Source organism: Erythrolamprus reginae, chromosome 4 (assembly GCF_031021105.1).
Source record: "Erythrolamprus reginae isolate rEryReg1 chromosome 4, rEryReg1.hap1, whole genome shotgun sequence".
NCBI lineage: Eukaryota > Metazoa > Chordata > Lepidosauria > Squamata > Dipsadidae > Erythrolamprus > Erythrolamprus reginae.
Window position 1 is genome coordinate 138006393 of NC_091953.1, and position 23786 is coordinate 138030178.

The 23786-nt window shown below is 42.3% G+C and overlaps 1 protein-coding gene across 5 annotated transcripts in view; it reads right to left on the minus strand.

Annotated features, from left to right (window-relative positions):
• The window catches only part of CTBP1 (C-terminal binding protein 1), a 66378-nt gene that overhangs the window by 35126 nt on the left and 7466 nt on the right, over positions 1-23786 (minus strand). For 3 of the 5 annotated variants that reach the window (XM_070751430.1, XM_070751431.1, XM_070751434.1), the window contains one exon: positions 23420-23656. In XM_070751430.1, the coding sequence (XP_070607531.1) occupies positions 23420-23656 (237 nt within the window). Of the gene's footprint in view, positions 1-22525; positions 22705-23419; positions 23657-23786 lie in introns of those variants that run through there. The other 2 variants (XM_070751433.1, XM_070751432.1) reach the window with 1 other exon arrangement.

Genomic DNA, 23786 nt, shown 5'->3' on the forward strand with positions numbered 1-23786 from the left:
TACAGACGCCTCCAGGAATATCAACCCTATTGCACACTTTAGAGTCATCGGCAAATATGCAAACATTCCCATGGTTGTTAAGTGATAAGTACGTGTCAGATACCAAGCTCCTGAATTTTGGTCACGTGACCACCCTGCAAACAGTCGTAAAATGTGAAAAATTGTCATCGAGCCAGCGCCGTTGTAACTTCAAACGGTCACTAAATGGACTGGTTGTATACCAAGGGATAACCTATATTTATCACTTTGTAAAACGCTCTTTTGATTTTCTAGTCTCTACAACCTAAGTCACTTTTGTCGGTGTAACTTTGAACGGCCACTAAATGAATTATTATTGTAAGTCGAAGACCACCTAGAATTTCCGCTGATAAAAACATATCAATTTTAAGGCAAGTAATTTTATTGTCTGAAATATAAGCTTCCTGTAAAGAAACAGTAGACATTAATAAACTTCACGCTCCCTGCAGAGACCAGTAAATTTAGGCTTTTTTAAAATTACAGATAAAATAAACATTTAATATAAATGTTTTAATTAATGGGGTTTTAAAGCGTGTTTTATTTTATTTTTTATTAGGAGTTGGGCAGTTCATAAATCTAATCAGGTACATAAATAAAAAATAATAATTTTTTGGTTTTTATTGCTTCCGGCTCCCTAGCTGTGTTTCCTTTTATTGGTCTTTTAATGAGAATCACTCGGGGAGCTGCTTACGGCATCCAGGGTGAAGCGAGTATTGATCGGAGTTGCGGAGTTGTTGTTATACAACCTCACAACAATGGTGTGCCTTCCCAGTACTCTGTGGTTAACTGCATCAAAAATTATGGTCTGTTGTCGTATTGCATCAGCTGCGAAATTGAAGGAAATTGGCCGGCTCAAGCAGAATATTTGGCAGCAGACGAAAACAACAAGTAAAGTTGGATTTTCTGGGGAGCTTCCGCCATGACTAGCAAAGCTCTTAGAGGAGGGGGGGGTTTAAATGAAAAAAATAAAATCACCCGCAGCTTGCTCTCTTCTTCGACCGGAAGCTCTTAGAAAAAAAGCTGATTCGCGATGCTTCAAATATAGAAACGGGGTTTGCATATTTTCTGGTCAGCCAGGCCAAAGTATTATTCATGTGCTGCAATGCACAGCAGAAGGTTTGAAACATTATTGCAAATATTATTTGCAAAGATATTATTTTACAAATTGCCTCCAAAACCCCAAAACAAAACAGAACGACAGAAATGAGAATGGAACTTTCTTCCATATGTGGAGGACATGTCCCCGAATATAGAAAATCTGGAATAAAGTTAAAACGTGGATTACCGAAATTATTAAATGAGAACTTTAAAGTTAAAGCCTGAGATCTCCCTGCTAGGCATAATAGACCAAAAAATGAGAAAAAATACTACTACCTCATACAACATACACTGCTCAAAAAATAAAGGGAACGCTCAAAGAACCCACCCTAGATCTGAATGGATGAAATATTCTCACTGAATCCTTTGTTCTGAACAAAGTTGGATGTGAAATTGATTGTCCATCAGTGTTGCTTCCTAAGCGGACAGGTTGATTGCACAGAACTTTGATTTATTTGGAGTTATATTGTGTTGTTTAAGTGTTCCCTTTATTTTATTTTATTTTATTTTTTGAGCAGCATATAATCACAGCAATTAGGATTTAGAGAGAATCTTTGTTTTTGCATCCAAATGTTATCCTGGACTAAAGTTGGGAACCAACAGACAAGAAAGCCTAACATTCACATAACATTCATCTAACCAGCATCCCAGGGACATTTTCTCCTTGCTGTTGATTGACACTGATCTGTTTCTAATCCTTCCCATCAAAACAGCTGCAGTTCAGCAAACAACCAGACAGATTGTCATGTTAGTACTTTCAACAAGAGTCAATCAGCCTTCGGATGGGGTTGTACCTCTGTTGATGGAGGATTTCCTGCCACTTAAAGACATTCAATGGTGTGGGGTTTTTCTAGGCAGGTCCTTCCCTTTTATTCATGCAGGGAAAGAGAAATTGGGGATTCGGTGATACCTATTTCAACATAAGAACCTAAGAAGAGCCCTGCTGAATCAGGCCAAAGCCCATCGAGTCCACCACTCTGTGTCACATACAATGGTCCCCCAATTGTCCATGGGAATCCTGAGCAGAAGGAGAAGTCAAGACCCTCCCTTTCCCTTGACCCCCAACAAATGGGCCCTAAGGGAACCCTGCCTGCCTCAACCAACATAGAGGCAGCACTTGGACATCCGTTTCAATCACCACCTATGATACACTTGGCATCCATGAATCTGTCTAATGCTGCCTTGAAGCTATCCAGGCTGACAGCTGTCACGACCTCTTCTGGAAGGGAATCCCATCAGCCAAGGACCCTCTGGGTGAAGAAATATCTCCCTTTATTGTCCTCATTTTGTCACCTATGAGCTTTAGGGAGGGACCCTCGTCCTAGTATTTGTGTGATAGAGAAAATAATTTTCCTTTATCCACCATGCATGATTTTATACCCTTCGGTCAAGGTCCCCCCCTTCAACACCGTCTTTCAAGGCTGAAGAGACCAAGGCGTTGCAACCTGGTATCCTAAGGGAGAGGCTCCATTTCCTTGATCGTTCTTGTGGTCCTTTTTGGCACCTTTTCCAGCTCCATTCTATCCCTCTTGAGGTGCGGTGACCAGAACTGGACACAGGACTCCAAGTGTGGTCTCACCATCGATTTGTACAGAGGCAAAACAACACCTGCCGACCTACTTCCATTCCCTTCCTAATCATGCCAAGCATGGAATGTGCTTCTTGTTCAAAGGACAAGAACCGTGCTGTAAGGGTCATGCTGCTGCATTCGATGTTGCAAACAATAATATCTTATTTAGAAAATATATGTCATTCCTTTCAGCAGCGCATCCTGTTTTCTTTTAAAAAAACTAGCTGGAAGGAAGGAAGGGAAGGAAAGAAATATGAAATATAATTCTCATTCAAGACTCTAAGGAACACACTGGGTGGGTGAGAACAGCCTGCTACACTAGAATGTGATTGTAATACGGTTGCAAACCTTTCAGGTTCGGACGTTGTGGGAAGACAGGCGTTTCAAACCCTAGGATTCCATGTGGTGGTTTTGTTTAGAAGCACAGAAATATTGGAAACAAACTCAACATTGGATCCAGAGGATTTTGAGAAAGACTCATTGGATTAAAACCTGAAATATGCCCTCTGGGAATTTTACTAGAAAATTTTAATAGAGAAGAAATATACTTAGTTATACATATGGTAACAGCTGCGAGAATAGCATATGCACAAAATTGTAAAGTGAACGGTACCAACTGAAAGGGAAGTCTTGAGAAAAAGTTATGGATGGTGCAGAGAGGAATAGATTGACTCTGAAATTTAAGGATTAAGAGGATGCGAAGGGATGGATGGAAAGTTAAAATATATTTACCGTAAGTTAAAATAAATAATTATTTCAAACTGAGATGAGAGAATTGAGAGACACATATTAGAATCCAGATGATGAAGAAAAGAAATGGTGGTAGCACTAAATAATGATATAACACAACACTTAGATATCAATACTAGTTTAAACATATATAATTTTTAGAATACGAGTTTGATAAGGTAAAATGTTGGGCGTATAAGATGTTTTTTTCTTACTCCTTTTATATAAAAAAGAAAAAATGTTATTTATATATGTTTCATGATAAGCATTGTTGTACTGTTTGTATTCATATAACGTTTCGTTTTAAAGTGGAAAAAAATAAAAATATTATAATTAAAAGAGAACCCTAGGATTAAAAGAAAGGAATGTGGATGTCCCTAAAATTCATTTGCTCAAAAAAATAAAGGGACATTTAAAACACAATATAATTCCAAGTAAATCAACTTTGGTGAAATCCAACTGTCCACTTAGGAAGCAACACTGATTGACCGTCAATTTCACCTGCTGTTCTGCACATTCAACTTTTTACAGAACAAAGTATTCAGTGAGGATATTTCATTCATTCAGATCTAGTATAAGGCCAGACTAGATGGACCATGAGGTCTTTTTCTGCGTCAATCTTCTAAGTTTCTGTGTAGGATGTGTTATTTGAGTGTTCCCTTTATTTTTTTTGAGCAGTATATTTCTCTTTCTCTCTCTGGGATCAGGGGCATTTTAAGAATTTGGGAGAGAACTGGAGGACAATAAATATATTATGTTGGAAAGAAATCATCTCAATGCAAGCAAATGTTCTCCTCTGGGAAGAAATTGCAAGAGGGCCAAAGTCATTAAAAGATAAGCATCCAAATAGAAAGATAAAGCTTGAGGTGTGGAAACTTGAGTTGGAGAAGTGACGCATAACAAAGGGGTAAAACCAGTTAAATCCCTTTGTTAGTCTTTTTAAAAATTATTAAAATGAGATGCGGTGGATGCTATGTAGCTTTATTCTGACTGTCCTGGAGCCCAGTTTGGTGCACATTTTTTACTTGGGTGACAACCAGTTATGGGTTCCTACCAGTACATGTCACACTATGGTGTGGTATGCGAAAATCGAGCTCTGTGCTCAGCTCCAGATGAATGATGGGGTGCACATGTATATAGACACATAGAAACATCGATCCATAATTTTCTTTTTGCTGTCTGACTGAAGAAATAAGCAACTCTGACCTAACACCTGGGCTACAAGAACTTCTGTCACAATTAAGAGAAGGGAGAAATCGTAGTAAACGTTAAGCTTTATTGGAAAATGATAGAAAGAATAATAAAAGAAATAGTAAGACAGGAGATAGAAAAAACCCCGGAAATTTATTTACTGGGCATAACTAATCAGGAAATATAAGAAATAAATTCTACACCTAGTCATTCATATTTTGACAGCGGCCAGCATAGTATATGCGCAAAATTGGAAAGGGAAAACGTTCCCAAAAAAGAGATTATTAAGAAAATATTAGACTGCGCTGAAATGGATATGATGACAAGACGGTTAAAAGACCAAGAGGAAACAGAATTTTATGAGATATGGAACAAGTCGTATATATGATAAATAAGAAGAAAAACTAAAAGTAAAAAGAATAAGAGAATTGTATAAGTAGGGATATGATTTAAAAGTCATGTTAGAAGACTTACTATATAAGGTGAAACAAATTTCTTCTTTTCATTTAAAGCAATGAGTTGATTTAAAGTGTTTTTAATGTATTCTTTTTTTCTGTATTGAAATTTTACTTCTAGAATAAGCGGGGAAGATGCAACCCCCATTTCTCTGTTAAATGTATGTTTGTCAGTTTTGTCTATTTTATGAAAATTAATAAAATTTATTGGGGGGGAAAAGAGAAGGGAGAAATCGGCTAAACCCAACGGCCCAAGAAGTTCTCGATTGAGGCATTCGCTTCAAAGGGGGAAAAAACCCTGAACAAAGGCAGCATTGTTCCGTGTTGCAACCTCGCGGATAAAGGCCCTGCAGAGACTCAAAGACACCATCTGTGGCTACAGCCCAGACTGCGAAGCTCCATCAAAAGACCTCAAGAGTTCATGGGAAGATTAATCGGCGTCACCTTAGTCAACTCACATAAACTGCAGAATTGAAAGCAAAAGGAAAAACAATCTTTTTATCAAGGGCTCCGGTGAACTCTGTCCAATTTATGAACGTTATTTACAAAGGTGAGTCAAGAAAACTTTGCAGTTCCACTTCCAAGCCTACCTCCCACCTAATTAAGTGATTCCCTACCCAAATGGCACAATGCAACTATTGTACGGTTCTTCCGCCGGAATTCGATGCGTTGCCACCGGTCTCTTTAGAGCTGCACGGTTAAGTTTAAAACATGCAGACTTTTCTTACGCAGACAAAAAGTGATCCCCCCCCCCTTCAATACGGCCGTGGCTCAAACAGAAAACGGTTCCTCCCTCTATCGACTTTAAAAGTTGCACAGACCAGGAGACAAACAAGCTGCTAACCAGGAATCTCACCAAACAAAAAACCCCAAAAAAAACAAATTTCAGGTTGACTCAGCCATTCGTCCTTCCTAGGTGGAATTGTAGGGGAAATATACTGCGGATTCTGTAAATCACTTAGAAAGGGCTGCCAAAAGTCCTATGGAGCGGTAGATAAGTCTAAATGCTATTGCTATTTCCTTCCTTCCTTCCTTCCTTCCTTCCATCCACCCTTCCTTCCTTCCTTCCATCCATTCTGCCTTCTTTTCCTTCCTTCCAACCCCTTCCTTTGTTCCATCCATCCTGCTTCCTTCCAATCCCTTCCTTCCTTCCATCCTTTCTTCATCCATCCTTCCTTCCTTCCATCCATCCATCCTGCCTTCCTTCCTTCCTTCCAACCCCTTCCTTCCATCCTTCCTTTCTTCCATCCATCCTTCCTTCCATCCATCCATCCTGCCTTCTTTCCTTCCATCCATCCTTCAACCCCTTCCTTCCTTCCTTCCTTTCTCTCCATTCTTCCTTCCTTCCAACCCCTACCATCCTTCCTTCCTTCCTTCATCCTTCCTTCCTTCCATCCATTCTGCCTTCTTTCCTTCCTTCCAACCCCTTCCTTCATTCCATCCATCTTCCTTCCTTCCTTCCAATCCCTTCCTTCCTTCCATCCTTTCTTCCATCCATCCTTCCTTCCTTCCATCCATCCATCCTGCCTTCCTTCCTTCCTTCCAACCCCTTCCTTCATCCTTCCTTTCTTTCCATCCATCCATCCTTCCTTCCATCCATCCATCTGCCTTCTTTCCTTCCATCCTTCCTTCCATCCATCCTTCCAACCCCTTCCTTCCTTCCTTCCTTTCTGCCATTCTTCCTTCCTTCCAACCCCTACCTTCCTTCCTTCCTTCCTTCCATCCTTCCTTCCTTCCAACCCCTTCCTTCCTTCCTTCCATCCATCCTTCCATCCATCCATCCTTCCTTCCAACCCCTTCCTTCCTTCCTTCCTTTCTTCCATTCTTCCTTCCTTCCAACCCCTACCTTCCTTCCTTCCTTCCATCCTTCCTTCCTTCCATCCATTCTGCCTTCTTTCCTTCCTTCCAACCCCTTCCTTCATTCCATCCATCCTTCCTTCCTTCCTTCCAATCCCTTCCTTCCTTCCATCCTTTCTTCCATCCATCCTTCCTTCCTTCCATCCATCCATCCTGCCTTCCTTCCTTCCTTCCAACCCCTTCCTTCCATCCTTCCTTTCTTCCATCCATCCATCCTTCCTTCCATCCATCCATCCTGCCTTCTTTCCTTCCATCCTTCCTTCCTTCCTTCCTTCCTTCCAACCCCTTCCTTCCTTCCTTCCATCCATCCTTCCATCCATCCATCCTTCCTTCCAACCCCTTCCTTCCTTCCATCCTTCTTCCCTCCCTCCCTCCCTCCCAAGGTGGGTCAAATGAGGATCCAGATTGTTGGGGGCAAGAGGCTGATTCTGTGAACCGCTTGGAGAGGGCTGGAAAAGCACAAAGAAGAGAGACTCAACCTATTCTCCAAGGCACCTGAGGGTGGAACAAGAAGCAATGGGTGGAAACTAAACAAGGAGAGAAGCGACTTAGAACTAAGGAGGAATTCCCTGACAGTTGGAACAATTGATCAGTGGAACAGAAGTTGCCTCCAGAAGTTGTGAATGCTCCAACACTGGAAGATGTTGGATCACCCTCTGCCTGAAGTGGTGGAGGGCTTCCTGCCCAAGCAGGGGGTTGGGCTAGAAGACCTCCAAGGCCCCTTCCAACTCCGTTGTTGTTAATGGCAAGTGAGGTTTGCAAAAACCAACAAGCCCATTTTTGAGGCTCGCTTGGTGCTGCGTCGAAAGGCTGCAGCGTGTTCTGCCCTGGAGGTGAAACCATCTAAATTTAGCCAAGTGGGGGTTTTTTGTTGAAGAAGAAAGAGGACGGGAGGGGGGAGGGGGGAGGAAAATCAAAAGGAGACTGAGGCCGGGACAGGAAATGCGGAGAAGGAAAATGTTGATTTATTATTTCTTTCATTTTTTGGCTCTAAAAATACATTTATTTTAATCTCTTAGGAACAGAGAGAGAGAGAGACAAAGAGACCCAAGAGAGGCCAGGGAAGGAGCCCGGAGGAGGAGGAAGAAGAAGAGGGCACAAGCGTAAGCCCTGACAGATATGAATTTATTTATTTATTTTATTTTTTGCTCTATATTCATACATATACAAGCTTAAATTTAATGAATCGGATGAAGATGTTTCATAATGAAGAGCAAATACTGGAGAAAATTATACATTGTGCAGAAGTGGTTAAATTAACAGTAGAATTAAGAAACAATGATGAATCTCTATTTTATAATTGCTGGGATTTATTTTATCGTTGGCTTGAAAAAAGACCTAATCCGCCAAAAAAACCAACCCCTAAATTATTAACATGCAAAAGAACTTTACCTTAATTGTATAAAGGAGATGAAGATATTTATAATAATTAAGACTATTACTCTTTCTTTTTTCTTTTTTTGTCAATTTAACTACTATCCATAATTAGCAATTCATGTTATTAAGTTATTTACAATAGGCCATAGAGAATGTATATACCGTAGTTAATATTACTATACAGACCTGTCATGCACTCGCCCACTTCCTGTTATGTTTTTTTTTATTTTATGTTTGCATTGTCCTTGTATATTTGTCTATATATGTAAATAAAATTTAATTTTAAAAAACCAAGATGTTTCATATTGTTTTATTATGTCTTGTAAACCACCCCAAGTCCTCGGAGAGGGGCGGCATAAAAGTCATAATAATAATAATAATAATAATAATAATAATAATAATAATAATAATAATAATGCTGCTACCAATGTGCCACCAATGATTTGGCTTTTGCGCATGCATAGGAAGCGAAATCCTGTGCATGAGATTTTAGCCGATTTTAGGCGATTTCTTTGCTTCCACGTGGAACAGATGGAGACGTGGGTCCATCTCCATTTTTCCAACTGGGACTGTGGACCGGAAGCAAAAATATTTGGCGAAAATCACCGAAATCTATTTTGCACAAACATCCTCAGACAAGATTTCTGTGCATGTGCAGAAGCAAAATCTCACACCGATGGGCACGAGATTTGGGCACACGCCTGCCTATCATGGCCTTGGAGGGCACACTGGTAGCCCCAGTCCTTCCCTGACCAGTGGGGGTGGATCCTCTGAAAGGTTTTCCACCCTTACTAATGGCAGATCCTCCCTGTCTCTGGGAATTCACAAGAGGAGTCCTCCACGCCTCCTCTTGAAACAAACTACAGTGGGGCCTCTACCTAAGAACGTCTCTACTTAAGAACTCTTCTAGATCAAGAACCAGGTGATCAAGATTTTTTTTGCATCTTCTCAAGAACCATTTTTTACTTAAGAACCCGAGCCCGGAAAACTTTCCCAGGAAATTTGAGAGTGGCACAAAGGCCCGGCCAGTTTCCTGCCATTCCCCCTTTAATCCTGGCCATCTTGGCTTTTCTGGACTGCCAGAGGAGCCTTTCGGTGGCACGTAAGGAGGATTTGGCAGCCTAGAGTGAACGGAGCGTTTTCCTTTCTCTGGGCGCTTGGAGAGGGAATAAACCTCTGCCAGAACCCAGAGAAAAGAAACGCTCCCTTCGCTCTGGGCAGCTGAGGAGTCACCAGAGCGAAGGAAAGGCATCAGCTACAAAGCGAGCAAGCAAGAGGAGAGGGCAGCCCTTCAGCATGGGGAGGAAGAGGAAGCAGGGAGCGGCAGCAGCAGCAGCAGCCAGGGTATGGGAGGCAGCCTTGCGCCAGGTATATTGGAGGTGCGTGCTCCTCCTCGCCGCCTCTGAGTCCCTCTTTTTTTTTAAAAAAGTCTTAGCTTTGGATTTTTTTGATTCCCCTGCCCTTCTTCCTTTGGCAGCGACTGTCCTCCTCCTCTTCTTCCTCCTCCTCCTCCCACCCAAATTCCAAGCTTTTATTTCTTTCCTAAGGGGTTTGCACACATTATTTGCTTTGACATTGATTCCTATGGGAAAAATTGCTTCTACTTACAAACGTTTCTACTTAAGAACCTGGTCAGGGAACAAATTAAGTCCTTAAATGGAGGTACCACTGTACCTTACTCCCCCAGACTTCAAATACTATGGCTAGACAATCTACAACGACGTGGCCTCCAAATTGATTTAAACATTTAAACATTGTTTATAAGATCATGCATTGTTTATAAGATCATGCACCTTCCTGTTAGTGACTACTTCACCTTCAACAACAACAACAAAAGAGCACGTAATAGGTACAAACTAAATATAAATCGCTCCAAATGTGACACCGCAACTGGCATAAGTACCAGTCAGTTGCCAAGTGTGTGAATTTAATTTTTTTTTACATTTATTTAAGGCTTAATAAACATCAGGTTGTCTGGATTATTTTGTTTGCTTAACAATGCAAATTTATTAACGGCCGCAAGGATATCATATGCGCAATTGTGGAAGAATAAAGCAATCCCGCCAGAAAGCAATACCATAGGTAAAATTTACACACGCGCAGAAATGGACAGGATGGCAGTGTAGATCGAGGGAACAAGTAATGCAGAATATTATGAATTTGGAATAATTGGATTGAAAATAAAAGCAAAGTACTGTGATAAAACGTGAAAGGACGTATGAAAAATGAGAAATATATAAACATGAAATACAATGTATATAACTATATAGATGTAATGTAAGAAACGTAAAAAATATAAAAAAAACAGGCATAGATCTATATTATTAAATTAAAGGGAAGCTTTTAACGTTGGAAAAACTAATAAATAAAACTTTATTTACCGGTATTTATTTATTTATTTATAAAAAACAACAACAATGCAAATCATATTCCCAGTCTTTACTCCTGTTCTTGATAAAATAAATTCCATGTTGGAGAGTATTCAAGTAGCATTGGTAGCAAAATAAGAGGGGGGCATAAATACATGTGCAATTATTTTTAAAAGTTGGAAAAACTAATAAATAAAACTTTAAAAAACAACAACAATGCAAATTATATTCCCAATCTTTACCCCCAGCACTTGATAAAATAAATTCCAGGTTGGAGAGTATTCAAGTAGTATTGGTAGCAAAAAGGGGGGTGGGGTGGATAAATAAATGTGTGATTAGAATATATTTTAGGAAAACATGTAGATCCTTTAAACCTCAACAGTTTTTTTAAAAAAAATGAGGTACAGCATCTGAAAAAAAATTGGATAAACAAAGTGTATATTTAATATTGGACATATTTAAAAGCAGTGAGGATTGTGTTTGCTCAGCATTGGAAAATAGAAGGAATTAGACACTATAAATAAGTATGTTGAGACTCTAGAAAGAGTTCAGAGAAGAGCAACAAAGAGGATCAGAGGATAAATGGAGGGTAAAACCTCTGAAGAACGGCTGCAGGAACTGGGCATGTCTAGTTTAATGAAAAGAAGGACCAGGGGAGACAGGATAGCCGTCTTCCAGTATCTCAGGAGTTGCCATAAAGAAGGAGTCCGACTATTCTCCAAAGCACCTGAGGGTAGAACAACAAGCAATGGGTGGAAACTAAACAAGGAGAGATTCAACCTAGAAACAGAGATAAATTTCCTGACAGTGGGAACAATCTACCCATGGGTCAAAAGTTACCTTCAGAAGTTGGAGGAGGCTTTCAAGAAGATATCGAACTGCCATTGATCAGAAAGGAAGTCGCCTCTCCTGCTTATGCAAGGGGGTAGACTAGATGGCCTACAAGGTCCCTTCCAACTTGGTTAATCTGAGGATGTAAATGCTTAGACAGCGCACAAGTCTGTCAGTTTTCTCTGGGTGCTTAAATAGCCTACTTGGCCCAGTGCCCGTCCCATAACAAAGGGGGCATGAGAACTCCCCAGATGGCCAGGCACAAAGAAGGGACAATTGGTACCTCCATCAAAAGAAAGCTAACTAACGGGGACTCCAGAATGAAATGTCTGACTTAAATAGCAGGCAGAGATGATAATGCTCTGCTTTTAACAAGTCGGATACAGACCAGATATATTTTAGGGGGCTGGAGGCTAAAACATACGAAGAAGAACAGTTACAGGAATTGGACACGTCTGCTTGGATGAAAAGTAGGACTAGGAGAGACATGAACCTTCTGCTGCACGAATCCCAGCGACCAGTTAGGTCCCACAGAGTGGGTCTTCTCCAGGTCCCGTCAACTAAACAATGCCACTTGGCGGGACCCAGGGGAAGAGCCTTCTCTGTGGCGGCCCCGGCCCTCTGGAATCAACTCCCCCCAGAGATTAGAATTGCCCCCACCCTCCTTGCCTTTTGTAAGCTGCTTAAAACCCACCTCTGCTGCCAGGCATGGAGGAATTGAGATACCCTTTCCCCCTAGGCCGTTACAATTTTATGCATGGTATGTTTGTATGTCTGTTTGGTTTTTATTATAATGGGTTTTTAATTGTTTTTAGCATTGGATTATTATTATATGCTGTCTTATTATTGCTGTTAGCCACCCCGAGTCTTCGGAGAGGGGCGGCATACAAATCCAATAAGTAAGTAAGTAAGTAAGTAAGTAAGTAAGTAAGTAAGTAAGTAAGTAAGTAAATAAATAAGAGCATCTTCCAATCTTTGAGCAAACTATTCTCCAAAGCAAGACAACAATTGGAAACATAAACAAGGAGAGAAACAATGTAGAATGGAGGAGAGCAACCAAACCAGTGGAACAGCTTGCCACCAGAAGTTGTGTCTCCCTCCCTTGACCAATGCAACATGCCTATGAGCAATTACTAAAAACATAACGTGGGATCTGTAATTTTTCTCTATTTTCAACAGTTCCATGGGAATAAATTTCCTTTCTATGCACATTATTTACATATATTTTTTTCCAAATAATTCCCAGACTGTTCACCGATAAAAAAATGCCAAGTGAGATTGTCAGGGTTCCTGGGGAAAAAAAAAAACATTCACAGGCTGATTTTTTTTTCTAGGTTTCAAAGCAGTTGATGATAAATAACTACAACCGACACTGTAACAGCCTTGGAGATGCTGGGCTCAACTTTTCCAGTTCTTAAACAAACATCTTGCAACTTTTTCCAACAGTCGGGATGGGACAATGCCAGGTCTATTCGTCACTTCCCAAGCCCTGCTCCAATCCACCAAGAATGTAAAAGTTGATAAAAGTTGTGATTTTAAAAAAAAAATATCTGATTTTTAAAAGTCCAGGAATGCAGCGGCTCATATTGGTTAAACACAGTCTCCAAATAATAGCATTTAGCAATAGCATTTGCAATAGCATCTCCGGGTCCCATCAACTAAGCAATGTCGTTTGGCGGGCCCCAGGGGAAGGGCCTTCTCTGTGGCGGCCCCGGCCCTCTGGAATCAACTCCCCCCGGAGATTAGAACGGCCCCCATCCTCCTTGTCTTTCACAAGTTACTCAAGACCCACCTATATCGCCAGGCATGGGGGAACTAAGACATCTCCCCCAGGCTTTCTTATGTTTTATGTTTGGTATGTATGTGTTGTACGGTTTTTAATTGTTGGGGTTTTTATATAATTTTTATTATTAGATTTGTTCCATTGTTATATTGTTTTTATTGCTGTTGTGAGCCACCCCGAGTCTTTGGAGAGGGGCGGCATACAAATCTAATAAATTGAATTGAATTGAATTTACACTAATATACCGCTTCCTAGTGCTTTTCCAGCCCTCTCTAAGCAGTTTACAGAATCAGCCTCTTGCTCCCAACAATCTGGGTCCTCATTTGACCCACCTGGGAAGGACGGAAGGCTGAGTCAACCTTGGGCCTACTGAGATTCGATCTGCCAAACTGCTGGCAGCTGGTGATCAGCAGAAGTAGCTTCCAGTACTACTGCACTCTAACCACTGTACCACCAAGAAATAACAATAGCCCTTAGACTCATCATATCACCCCAACAAACTCATTTTACCCACCTTAGAAACATAGAAGACTGACGACAGAAAAAGACCTCCTGGTCCATCTTGTCTGCCCTTATACTATTTCCTGTATTTTATCTTAGGATGGATCTATGTTTATCCCAGGCATGTTTCAATTCAGTTCCTTGGATTTACCAGCCACGTCTGCTGGAGGTTTGTTCCAAGCATCTACTACTCTTTCAGTCAAATAATATTTTCTCACGTTGCTTCTGATCTTTCTCCCAACTAACCTCCGATTGTGCCCCCTTGTTCTTCTCTTCTCTATTAAAAACACTTCTCTCCTGAACCTTATTTAACCCTTTCACATATTTAAATGTTTTGATCCTGTCCCCACTTTTCCTTCTGTCCTCCAGACTAGACAGATTGAGTTCATGAAGTCTTTCCTGATATGTTTTATGCTTAAGACCTTCCACCATTCTTGTAGCCCGTCTTTGGACCCCTTCAATTTTATCCATCTCTTTTTGTAGGTGAGGTCTCCAGAACTGGACACAGTATTATTCCAAATGGGGTCTCAGCAGCGCTCTATACAGCGGGATCACCATCTCCCTCTTCCTGCTTGTGATCCCTCCAGCTATGCAGCCAAGCATTCTACTCGCCTAGACTCCATTCCTAAAATTCCAGAGACGGGTTCAAGGCTAAGTCCCGACTGTCAAACCAAGTACAGAAAACATTTATCTGCTCATAAAGATGACACTCTCAAGCAAGTACAAAAACATCTGTCTGTTAATCTGGTGGCACGCTAGATTTGAAACCATAGTTCCCTCTAAGCTGAGCAGTGAGCAATCGCTCACTTAAAAATCATCATCAACTCAGAGTTTTCCAAACCTGCCCAGAAGCCGAGAGGGAAAGAGTGAGAGGGAAGGAGAGAGAGAGGAAGAGAGGAAGAGAGAGAAACAGATAGAAAAAAGAGAGGAAGGAAAAGAGAAAGAAAAAGAATGGGAGTAAGGAAGAGAGAAAGAAAATCAAAATCTAGTTTGAAACTAGCTCAACTATTTAAGTGGCATTTTGATATTGATAGAGTTGCCCTATTATGAGCTCACTCTTATAGACACACAGTACAGTGTTTTATTTTGAAATTCTCTGAGGCAAAACAGGGTGGGTTTTTTGTTTGTTTGTTTGTTTGTTTGTTTGTTTGTTTGTTTGTTTGTTTGTTTGTTTGTTTGTTTATTTATTTATTTATTTATTTATTTATTTATTTATTTATTATTTCTGTGCCACCCAGTCCCAAAGGGGCTGCAGCTCAGAAACTATACTTTCCCCCCCCCCCAAAAAAAAATTAGAGGGAACACTGTTTGGAACCACGGACTTTGGAGGGAGAACATTTTGAAGACCAGAGAAAGAAAAAGGGTTTCGCATTTTGCTCTGAAGTGGAAATTGTACGACTTCACTAAAAGAAGTAGAGAATGAAAATATACCGCAGAGGCGAATGTATTGGATCCTGAAAAGTGAAATGAACCATTGCAATCTACAAAAATCGTTTTGTGGAAGTCCTCTTGCTGAAAATAATAATAATAAACGTGTTTTGTAAAGTGAACACTGGAAGGAATAATAATGCTTTAAAGGAAGACCAAAAAAGTGGATTGAAGTCAAGGTATTTGAGTCATGTATAAATCATGTCCGATGTACAATATGTAGATATCATATTTTTCAGAGTATAAGACGCACCTTAGTCTTTTGGGAGGAAAATACGAAAAAGAATCTGCTCACCAGGTATTCATCTGGCTAGTGTCCTTGGTCTGGTCAGTTTCAGCACATTATTTTATCCCCTAGTTCAGGCTTTAAAAAAAACGTTATTCGGAGAGAGTAACAATAAAGGAGCTTGCAAGGCAGGAAGAGCCGGGAACATCATTAGCACCTGGAAAGAAACAGTCGGAGCAAGTAGAGCAATGGAAAAAACCCTGCAAAGACTCAGGGCTTGTAAAACATTCTTTGCAGAGAGTGACAATGAAACACCTTGCAAGCTGTAAGAGCTGGGAACATTGTTAGCAACTGGTTAGGGCTGGAAAGAAACTTACTCGGAGCAAGTTAGAGCAATGAAAAAAAGCCTGCAAAGACTCAGGGCTTGTAAAACATTCTTTGCAGAGAGAAACAATGAAAGAGCCTGCAAAGTAAGAGCTGGGAACATTGTTAGCAGCTAGTTAGGACTAAAAAAAAAACCAATCAGAATATAAGATGCACCTAAATTATTGGTCTCTTTTAGGGAGGAAAAAGGTGTGTGTTATACTCCGAAAAATACAATAATATAATAGTAGGTATATATAATCACGTGCATATTTGAATGCAATGTTGTGTCAACATTTCGAAGCAATCGGTGAAGACCTTTTGGAGATTTAAGATTTTGAACAAATTGACATTTACATTTTTATTTATATGGATTGTGGCAAGGAAGGTCGTAAAACGAGGCAGAACTCCAAAAAATACAGTATATGTTTCCTTCCATCCATCCATCCTGCCTTCCTTCCTTCCAACCCCTACGAGTCCTCGGAGAGGGGTGGCATATAAATCCAGATAGATAGATAGATAGGTAGGTAGGTAGGTAGGTAGGTAGGTAAGTAGGTAGGCAGGCAGGCAGGTAGGCACGCAGGCAGGTAGGTATAGATAGATTAGATAGGTAGGTAGGTAGGTAAGTAGGTTAGGGTAGATTAGATTAGATTAGATTAGATTAGATTAGATTAGATTGATAGACAGACAGACAGACAGACAGACAGACAGACAGACAGACAATCAGGGTTAGGGCTACTGCATGGAGGATACAAAGATCCAGTAGAATGGCGGCTTTTTCTGTCCTCTACTGATGCTCTAGATTTTAATAGCTTGTACATAGTAATAGCCAACATCCAAATTGCTTTTATCCAAGAAGTAACTGGGCTTAACGAAACAATTGCACTCCTTAAAACTGAAATAATCTCTGCAGGGTTCATACAATTGCCTAAGCTATGGTTTATTACATAAACAGGGTCAATACGCAGAGCCATAAACTCTGATTTATAAATCACAAAAACTAGGTTCATTTAATATGCTGGAACAAAAAGTTCACTAAAGCTTAATTTACACATAAGGCAAATGTAGGGTCCTGTTTTCTATTCACTCCAGGACATTATTTCCGCTGCTATAAAAAGTCCAAACTCGCTCGAGGCTCCTGGCTTAAAGAATCAAACTTATCCTGAAATTAATCCCAGCAATTCACAGAAAGAGGCCTCCATAATGCCACGCCAATCTCTGGGGGAAAAAAATCTTTTGCAAGAGGACAAAAGAAAGCCGGCATGACTCATCTATTATCATTGTTGTTGTTGTTGTTATAATAATAATAATAATAATAATAATAATAATAATAATAATAATAATAGTAATAATAATAATAATAATAATACCGTAATAATAATAATAATATAACAACAACAACATTTACTTCTTTTTTTCAGTTGTTTAAATGTTTTTATTTGTTAATTAGTTTAAACATTGGAGGGATGAAGTTATAGGAGTTGAAATGAAAACAGGAAACAAAGAAGCTCCTTTAAGTCCATGAGAAAATATTATTTGAGGAGTAGACGCTTGGAACAAACTTCCAGCAGACGTGGTGGGTAAATCCACAGTAGCTGAAATTGAAACCTGCCTGGGATAAACATAGATCCATCCTACGATAAAATACAGGAAATAGCATAAGGGCAGACTAGATGGACCTTGAGGTCTTTTTCTGCCATCAATCTTCTATGTTTCTATTTTCATTATTCAAATATTCTCTCCTCTCTCTTTCATTCACGTCATCTGGGGATTTCCTGAAAGATACACAACACACACCACAAAAAATCCCCCCACTGTCATCGAAAAATATCACTTTGCAAGGCTGGAGATGTTTACACAATGGTGGTTGAAGCAGGTGGAGAGCAAAGACCTTAATCACAAAGATAAAAGACATTATACACGGTTCGCTTCATTAAAACAAGAAGCCAAAATGAAACCTGGTTTCCCATTGCAATTTTCTTTTTTCTGGTCCTGTATAAATCAGTATCTTTCAACTTCAAAATGCATGGACTACAACTCCCAGAATTAAGAGACATGGACTATAACTCCCAGAATTATGATGCATGGACTACAACTGCCTGAACTAAGATGCATGGACTACAACCCCCAGAATTATGATGCATGGACTACAACTCCCAGAATTAAGAGGCATGAACTACAACTCCCAGAATTATGATGCATGGACTACAACTCCCTGAATTAAGAGGCATGGACTATCTCCCAGAATTAAGATGCATGGACTACAACCCCCAGAATTATGATGCATGGACTACAACTCCCAGAATTAAGAGGCATGGACTATAACTCCCAGAATTATGATGCATGGACTACAACTCCCAGAATTAAGAGGCATGGACTATAACTCCCAGAATTAAGAGGCATGGACTACAACTCCCAGAATTATTATGCATGGACTACAACTCCCAGAATTAAGAGGCATGGACTACAACTCCCAGAATTATGATGCATGGACTACAACTCCCAGAATTATGATGCATGGACTATAACTCCCAGAATTATGATGCATGGACTACAACTCCCTGAATTAAGAGGCATGGACTATAACTCCCAGAATTAAGATGCATGGACTACAACTCCCTGAATTAAGATGCATGGACTACAACCCCCAGAATTATGATGCATGGACTACAACTCCCAGAATTAAGAGGCATGAACTACAACTCCCAGAATTAAGAGGCATGAACTACAACTCCCAGAATTATGATGCATGGACTACAACTCCCTGAATTAAGATGCATGGACTACAACCCCCAGAATTATGATGCATGGACTACAACTCCCTGAATTAAGATGCATGGACTACAACCCCCAGAATTATGATGCATGGACTACAACCCCCAGAATTATGATGCATGGACTACAACTCCCAGAATTAAGATGCATGGACTACAACTCCCAGAATTAAGATGCATGGACTACAATCCCCAGAATTATGATGCATGGACTACAACTCCCAGAATTAAGAGGCATGAACTACAACTCCCAGAATTAAGAGGCATGAACTACAACTCCCAGAATTATGATGCATGGACTACAACTCCCTGAATTAAGATGCATGGACTACAACCCCCAGAATTATGATACATGGACTACAACTCCCAGAATTAAGATGCATGGACTACAACTCCCAGAATTAAGAGGCATGGACTACAACTCCCAGAATTAAGAGGCATGGACTACAACTCCCAGAATCCCTACAGCTCTCTAGACACTGCAAAGGGATTTGAGTTTTTGTATACCAATAATCTAAAGTAAACATTTTTTTAAAAAATTGGGTGGGTGGGGAACTTATTTATTATTTTTTTATTTATTCAGTAGATTTTCTCTTCTGCCCTTCTCACAGCGATAATGAACTTGTAGGGTTTAAAATACCAACAAACCACAACTGTTATTTAAAACCAGGCTAACCAGGGCTGTTTTCTTTCTTTATTTGTTTAGCCTGTTGTAATAAACAGAGATATCTATGGAATTCTTTGCTAATAATTTCAGAAATCCTTGAGGCACCTCAGTGTCAATTTTTAGTAATCTGAATATATTAACAATTGGAACTGAATAACCTTTGCAATGTTTTAACGGTGTCTATCCAGTAATTTTAGGTTCGGGAGCCAAATCACATGTAAAAACACCCATGCAATGATATTTAATTTAAAAAAAAGTTCTCCAAGGTCAGATATCAACACTGCTCAAAAAGAATGAAGGGAGCACTCAAATAACACATCCTAGATCTGAATGGATGGATGAAAGATTCTCATTTAATCCTGTACAAAGTTGAATGTGCACAACAGCATCTGAAATGGATTGTCAAGTCAATCCAACTTCTGTGAAATCAAACTGTCCACTTAGGAAGCAACACTGATTGACAGTCAATTTCACCTGCTGTTGTGCAAATGAAATATTCAATGAGAATATTTCATTCATTCAGATCTAGGATGGGTCATTTGAGGGTTTCCTTTATTTTTTTTATTTTTGAGCAGTGTATATATACAGTGTGTGTGTGTGTGTGTGTGTGTGTGTGTGTGTGTTTGTATATACAGTATATCACATGTTTTTTGCTGAAATTTTAAAATTAAAATTAAGGGAGACTCGGATGGCACCATTTCGACCTATATATATGTATAATTCAGGTTATACACACACACACATCGTTTCCCCCCAAATAAGACCTCCCCTAATCGGGCTTTTGAGTGCATAGCAATAAGGCCAAGCACTTATTTCAGGGTCCAAAAAAAATATAAGACAGGGTCTTGTTTTTGGGAAGACACGGTACAGTATATGGGTTGCTACTGGTGCGGTAGGCAACTGTACACCAGTAGCGGCCACCAGATTGCACAATTTCTGCCTAAAAATGTGAATTCCAGGTATATTTATGGAGAGGGAATAGCCATTGCAATCTCCGGAATGTTTAAAATTTATTTAAAACTAGTAAAATTGCTTAGCTTCCGTTAGTCCTGTACTAACTTCGTCAGAGTATTAAAATCTATCTGTCTGTCTGTCTGTCTATCAATCATCTATATCTTCTCATCTATCTCTATCTCTATTTATCTATCTATCTATCTATCTATCTATCTATCTATCTATCTATCTATCTATCCACCTATCTGTCATCCATCCATCCATCCATCATCTATATCTTCTCATCTATCTGTCTGTCTGTCTATCAATCATCTAGATCTTTCTATCTATCTATCTATCTATCTATCTATCTATCTATCTATCTATCCATCCATCTATCTGTCATCCATCCATCTACCTACACATGCACATATATATACACACACATATACATATGTACATACAGAGAGAGAGAGACATACATAGGAGAGGAGGGAGGGAAGGAGAGATTAGGTTATGTGTTAAGAAAGGTAGAATCCTTGTTGAAACAGGCAACGGTGAGGGGCGGCATACAAATCTAATAAAATAATAATAATAATAATAATAATAATAATAATAATAATAATAATAATTGCAGAAATTGATCGAATAACCATCTTCCAAACAATCATAAAACTTCAGGAACCCAAAGTCCTAACAACCGGATGTCTATTTTGCATGAGATATTGATGTCTTGCAATTCACCCAATGGCGATTCTTACTCAAAAAACCCCACCAAAATTCTACTAACTCCCCTCCAAGCAGGAAGTGGGCCAAATGCTGGGAAAGGCTGCCATCATCTGCATTTCCAAGAATAAAGGCCTCAGAAAAGGGCCGGCAAAGAACGTCCTGCCTTTCCACAAAGCAAAAATGGAAGAAACCAAATGAATAAAAATAAAAACGATGCGCGATCAGAGCGAAACGCAGCCGAGGCCTCTTGCGTAGGAAAACCCAGCAAAGGCTTCTGGCTCAGAAGATTTTTCACCGCTGGGCCGAGTTCTGAATTCAACCCCATCAGATCCCACCGGGCATCATCGTTCCCATCCTGGGAGCCCCCAGACCCCCCCAAAAAAGTCTTTTTTTTTTAAAGGAAACTTCTTTGCTAACCTCAGGAATGAGACTTGGGGCTGGACCTTCAGAACAACGTCCGGCTGTCATTAAATGGGTCAACTCCCCCAGAGGACCCATCAACGCAACCCCTCCTTGGCTTCCCCCCCCAATATCCCCCCTATCCCCTTTCTGCCATGTCCCATCATCCACAGCCCAAAGACCCAAGCCAGCTTGACTTGAACCCCTCCAGAGCTCAGATCCTTCCAAAGGGGGTGGGGGGAGTTTCAGAGCCCCCTCCCCTAGGAAATCCCTCCCAGATGGAGGCGGGTGGAGGCAGGTGTCTCTCATCTCAGGGGGATCCCCCCCCAAAGCTTGGCTGATGAAGGAGGATGCTTCCCCCCTCTTTGATCTGCCATTCCCACCCACCCCCAGCCCCCTTCCCTCAACTCCCATCATTCACAGCCCCACTTCACCCCCAAAGGGGCCCCAGAGTCTCAGATCCCCCTCCCACAAGAAATCCTTCTCAGATTGGGGCAGGGGTCTCTCATCTGGGGGGGATCCCCACAAAACTAGGGTGATGGGGGAGGACCACTTTCCCACCCCCTCCACGGCCACTTTCTGCCATTTCCACCGCCCCAGGCCCCTACCCCCCTGACTCCCAAGTCCCATCATCCACAGCCCAATGCCCCACCACAGCCCGGATCCTTCCAAAGGTGGGGGGTGTCTCCTATCCCCCTCCCCTGGAAGATCACTCCCAGATTGCGGCGGGGGGGTTTCTCATCTCCCAAGTCCCATCATCCACAGCCCAAAGCCCCACCATCTCGGGGACAGGAAGGGGGGCAAAGCACGGCTGATGGGGGAGAGGGAGAAGCGAGGGAAGGGCAGGGAGGCCTACAAGGCGGAAAGACAGCCCCCACCCACCCACCCCTCCTGGGCCTCCGCTGGCGGGCGAGGCCGGGCGTCTCTGGCGGGCAGCCCAGGAGGCGGCGGAGGCCCTGCCCTTCCCCGGGGAGAAGAGAAGAGGCCCCGCGGCCTCGGCGCCAAGGACGGCCGGAGAGAGCGCCTGCCCGCTCGGGCAAGAGGAGGAGAGGAGCCGCCCGCCTGTCCCAGCTCCGGGGCCGCCACAAAGACCCTGCAACCACGGAGCCCAGGCGGCGCCTTGCAACATTGTCTCCTCCGGCGGCGGCGGCGCTTGCAACACTCGCGAGCGGCGGCAACAATGTGGCTCTGGCGGACGACACGCGGGGGGGGGGGGTTGGATCTTACCGAGCGGCAAGGCCTTGTTGAGCAAGTGGGAGCTGCCCATTGAAGCGCCGGGGCCGAGCAGGGCGGGCAGAGGGGCTCCCGGCGGGCTGCTCCGAGGAGGCGAAGGCAGATGGCGGGCCCGACCCACGCCCCCCCCGCCCCGCCCCGCCGCCCGCTCCCTCGCGCGCTCGCTCGCCCCGACGCCCGCCCCGACGCTGCGCCCAGCCAGGCAGCAGGGAGGGGGGAGGAGGGAGGGAGGGAGGGAGGGAGGGGCGGCCCAACCCCACTCCCCCCCCGCTACCCCCACCCTCCGGCCTCAGTCTCCCGGTTGCTGCCAAGCGCGGGCCCGGAAAGGAGAGCGGGCGGGCGAGGAAGGAAGGAAGGAAGGAGGAAGAGAGAGAGAGTAAGAAGGAAGGAAGGAGAAACAGACAGAGTGAAAAGGGAAGGAAGGAGAGAGGGAGGGGGAAAGAAGGAAGCAAGCAAGTAGAAACAGACAGAGAGAGTAAGAAGGAAGGAAGGAGAAAAAAAGAGGGAAGGAAGGAGAAACAGAGAGAGAAAGAAGGAAGGAGAGAGAGGGGGAAGGAAGGAAGGAAAAAGAGAGAGACAGAGGGGAAAGGGTGGGAGGTAGGGAGGAAGGAGAAAGAGAGAGAGAGCAAAAAAGGAAGACAGAAGAGAGGGAGAGGAAAGAAGGAAGGAAGGAAGGAAGGAGAAACAGAGACAGAGGGAAGGGAGGGAGGGAGGGGAAACAGAGACAGAGAGAAAAAGAAGGAAGAAGAAATAGACCAGGAGGGAGGGATGGAAGGAAGGAAGGGGAAAGAGAGACAGAAGGAGACAGAAAGAAGGAAGGAAGGAAGGAGAAAGAGAGAGAGACAGAGAGGAAGGGAGGGAGGGCAAAGAGGCAGCCGCAGCTCTTACGGACGAAAGTCGCCAGCCTGGCCAGGGGGCTGATCCCCGCTTGCTGCTGTGCCTTCGGCTTCTCCTCTTCCTCCACCGCGGCACTGCTGCTGCTGCTGCTGCTCAAGCTCGGCCGCCCCTTCCATCCTCCGCTGGCCGACCGCAAGGGGCCAGAGGTGGCCGAGCGGGAGGTGGGGGCCACTCGGGTCGGCCAGCCTGGGTAGATCTTCCCGGCGCTGGAGGGTTCCTGGGGGAAGTCTGCAAAGACAGAGGGGAGAGGGGGCTGTCAGAGGCAGCCGGGCTCCGGGCTAAGTTAAGAAACCAAAGTGGGATGGAGACTTGAAGCCTTGGGACCTGTCAACTGGAGATGGGAAGTTCTAGTTTCCAC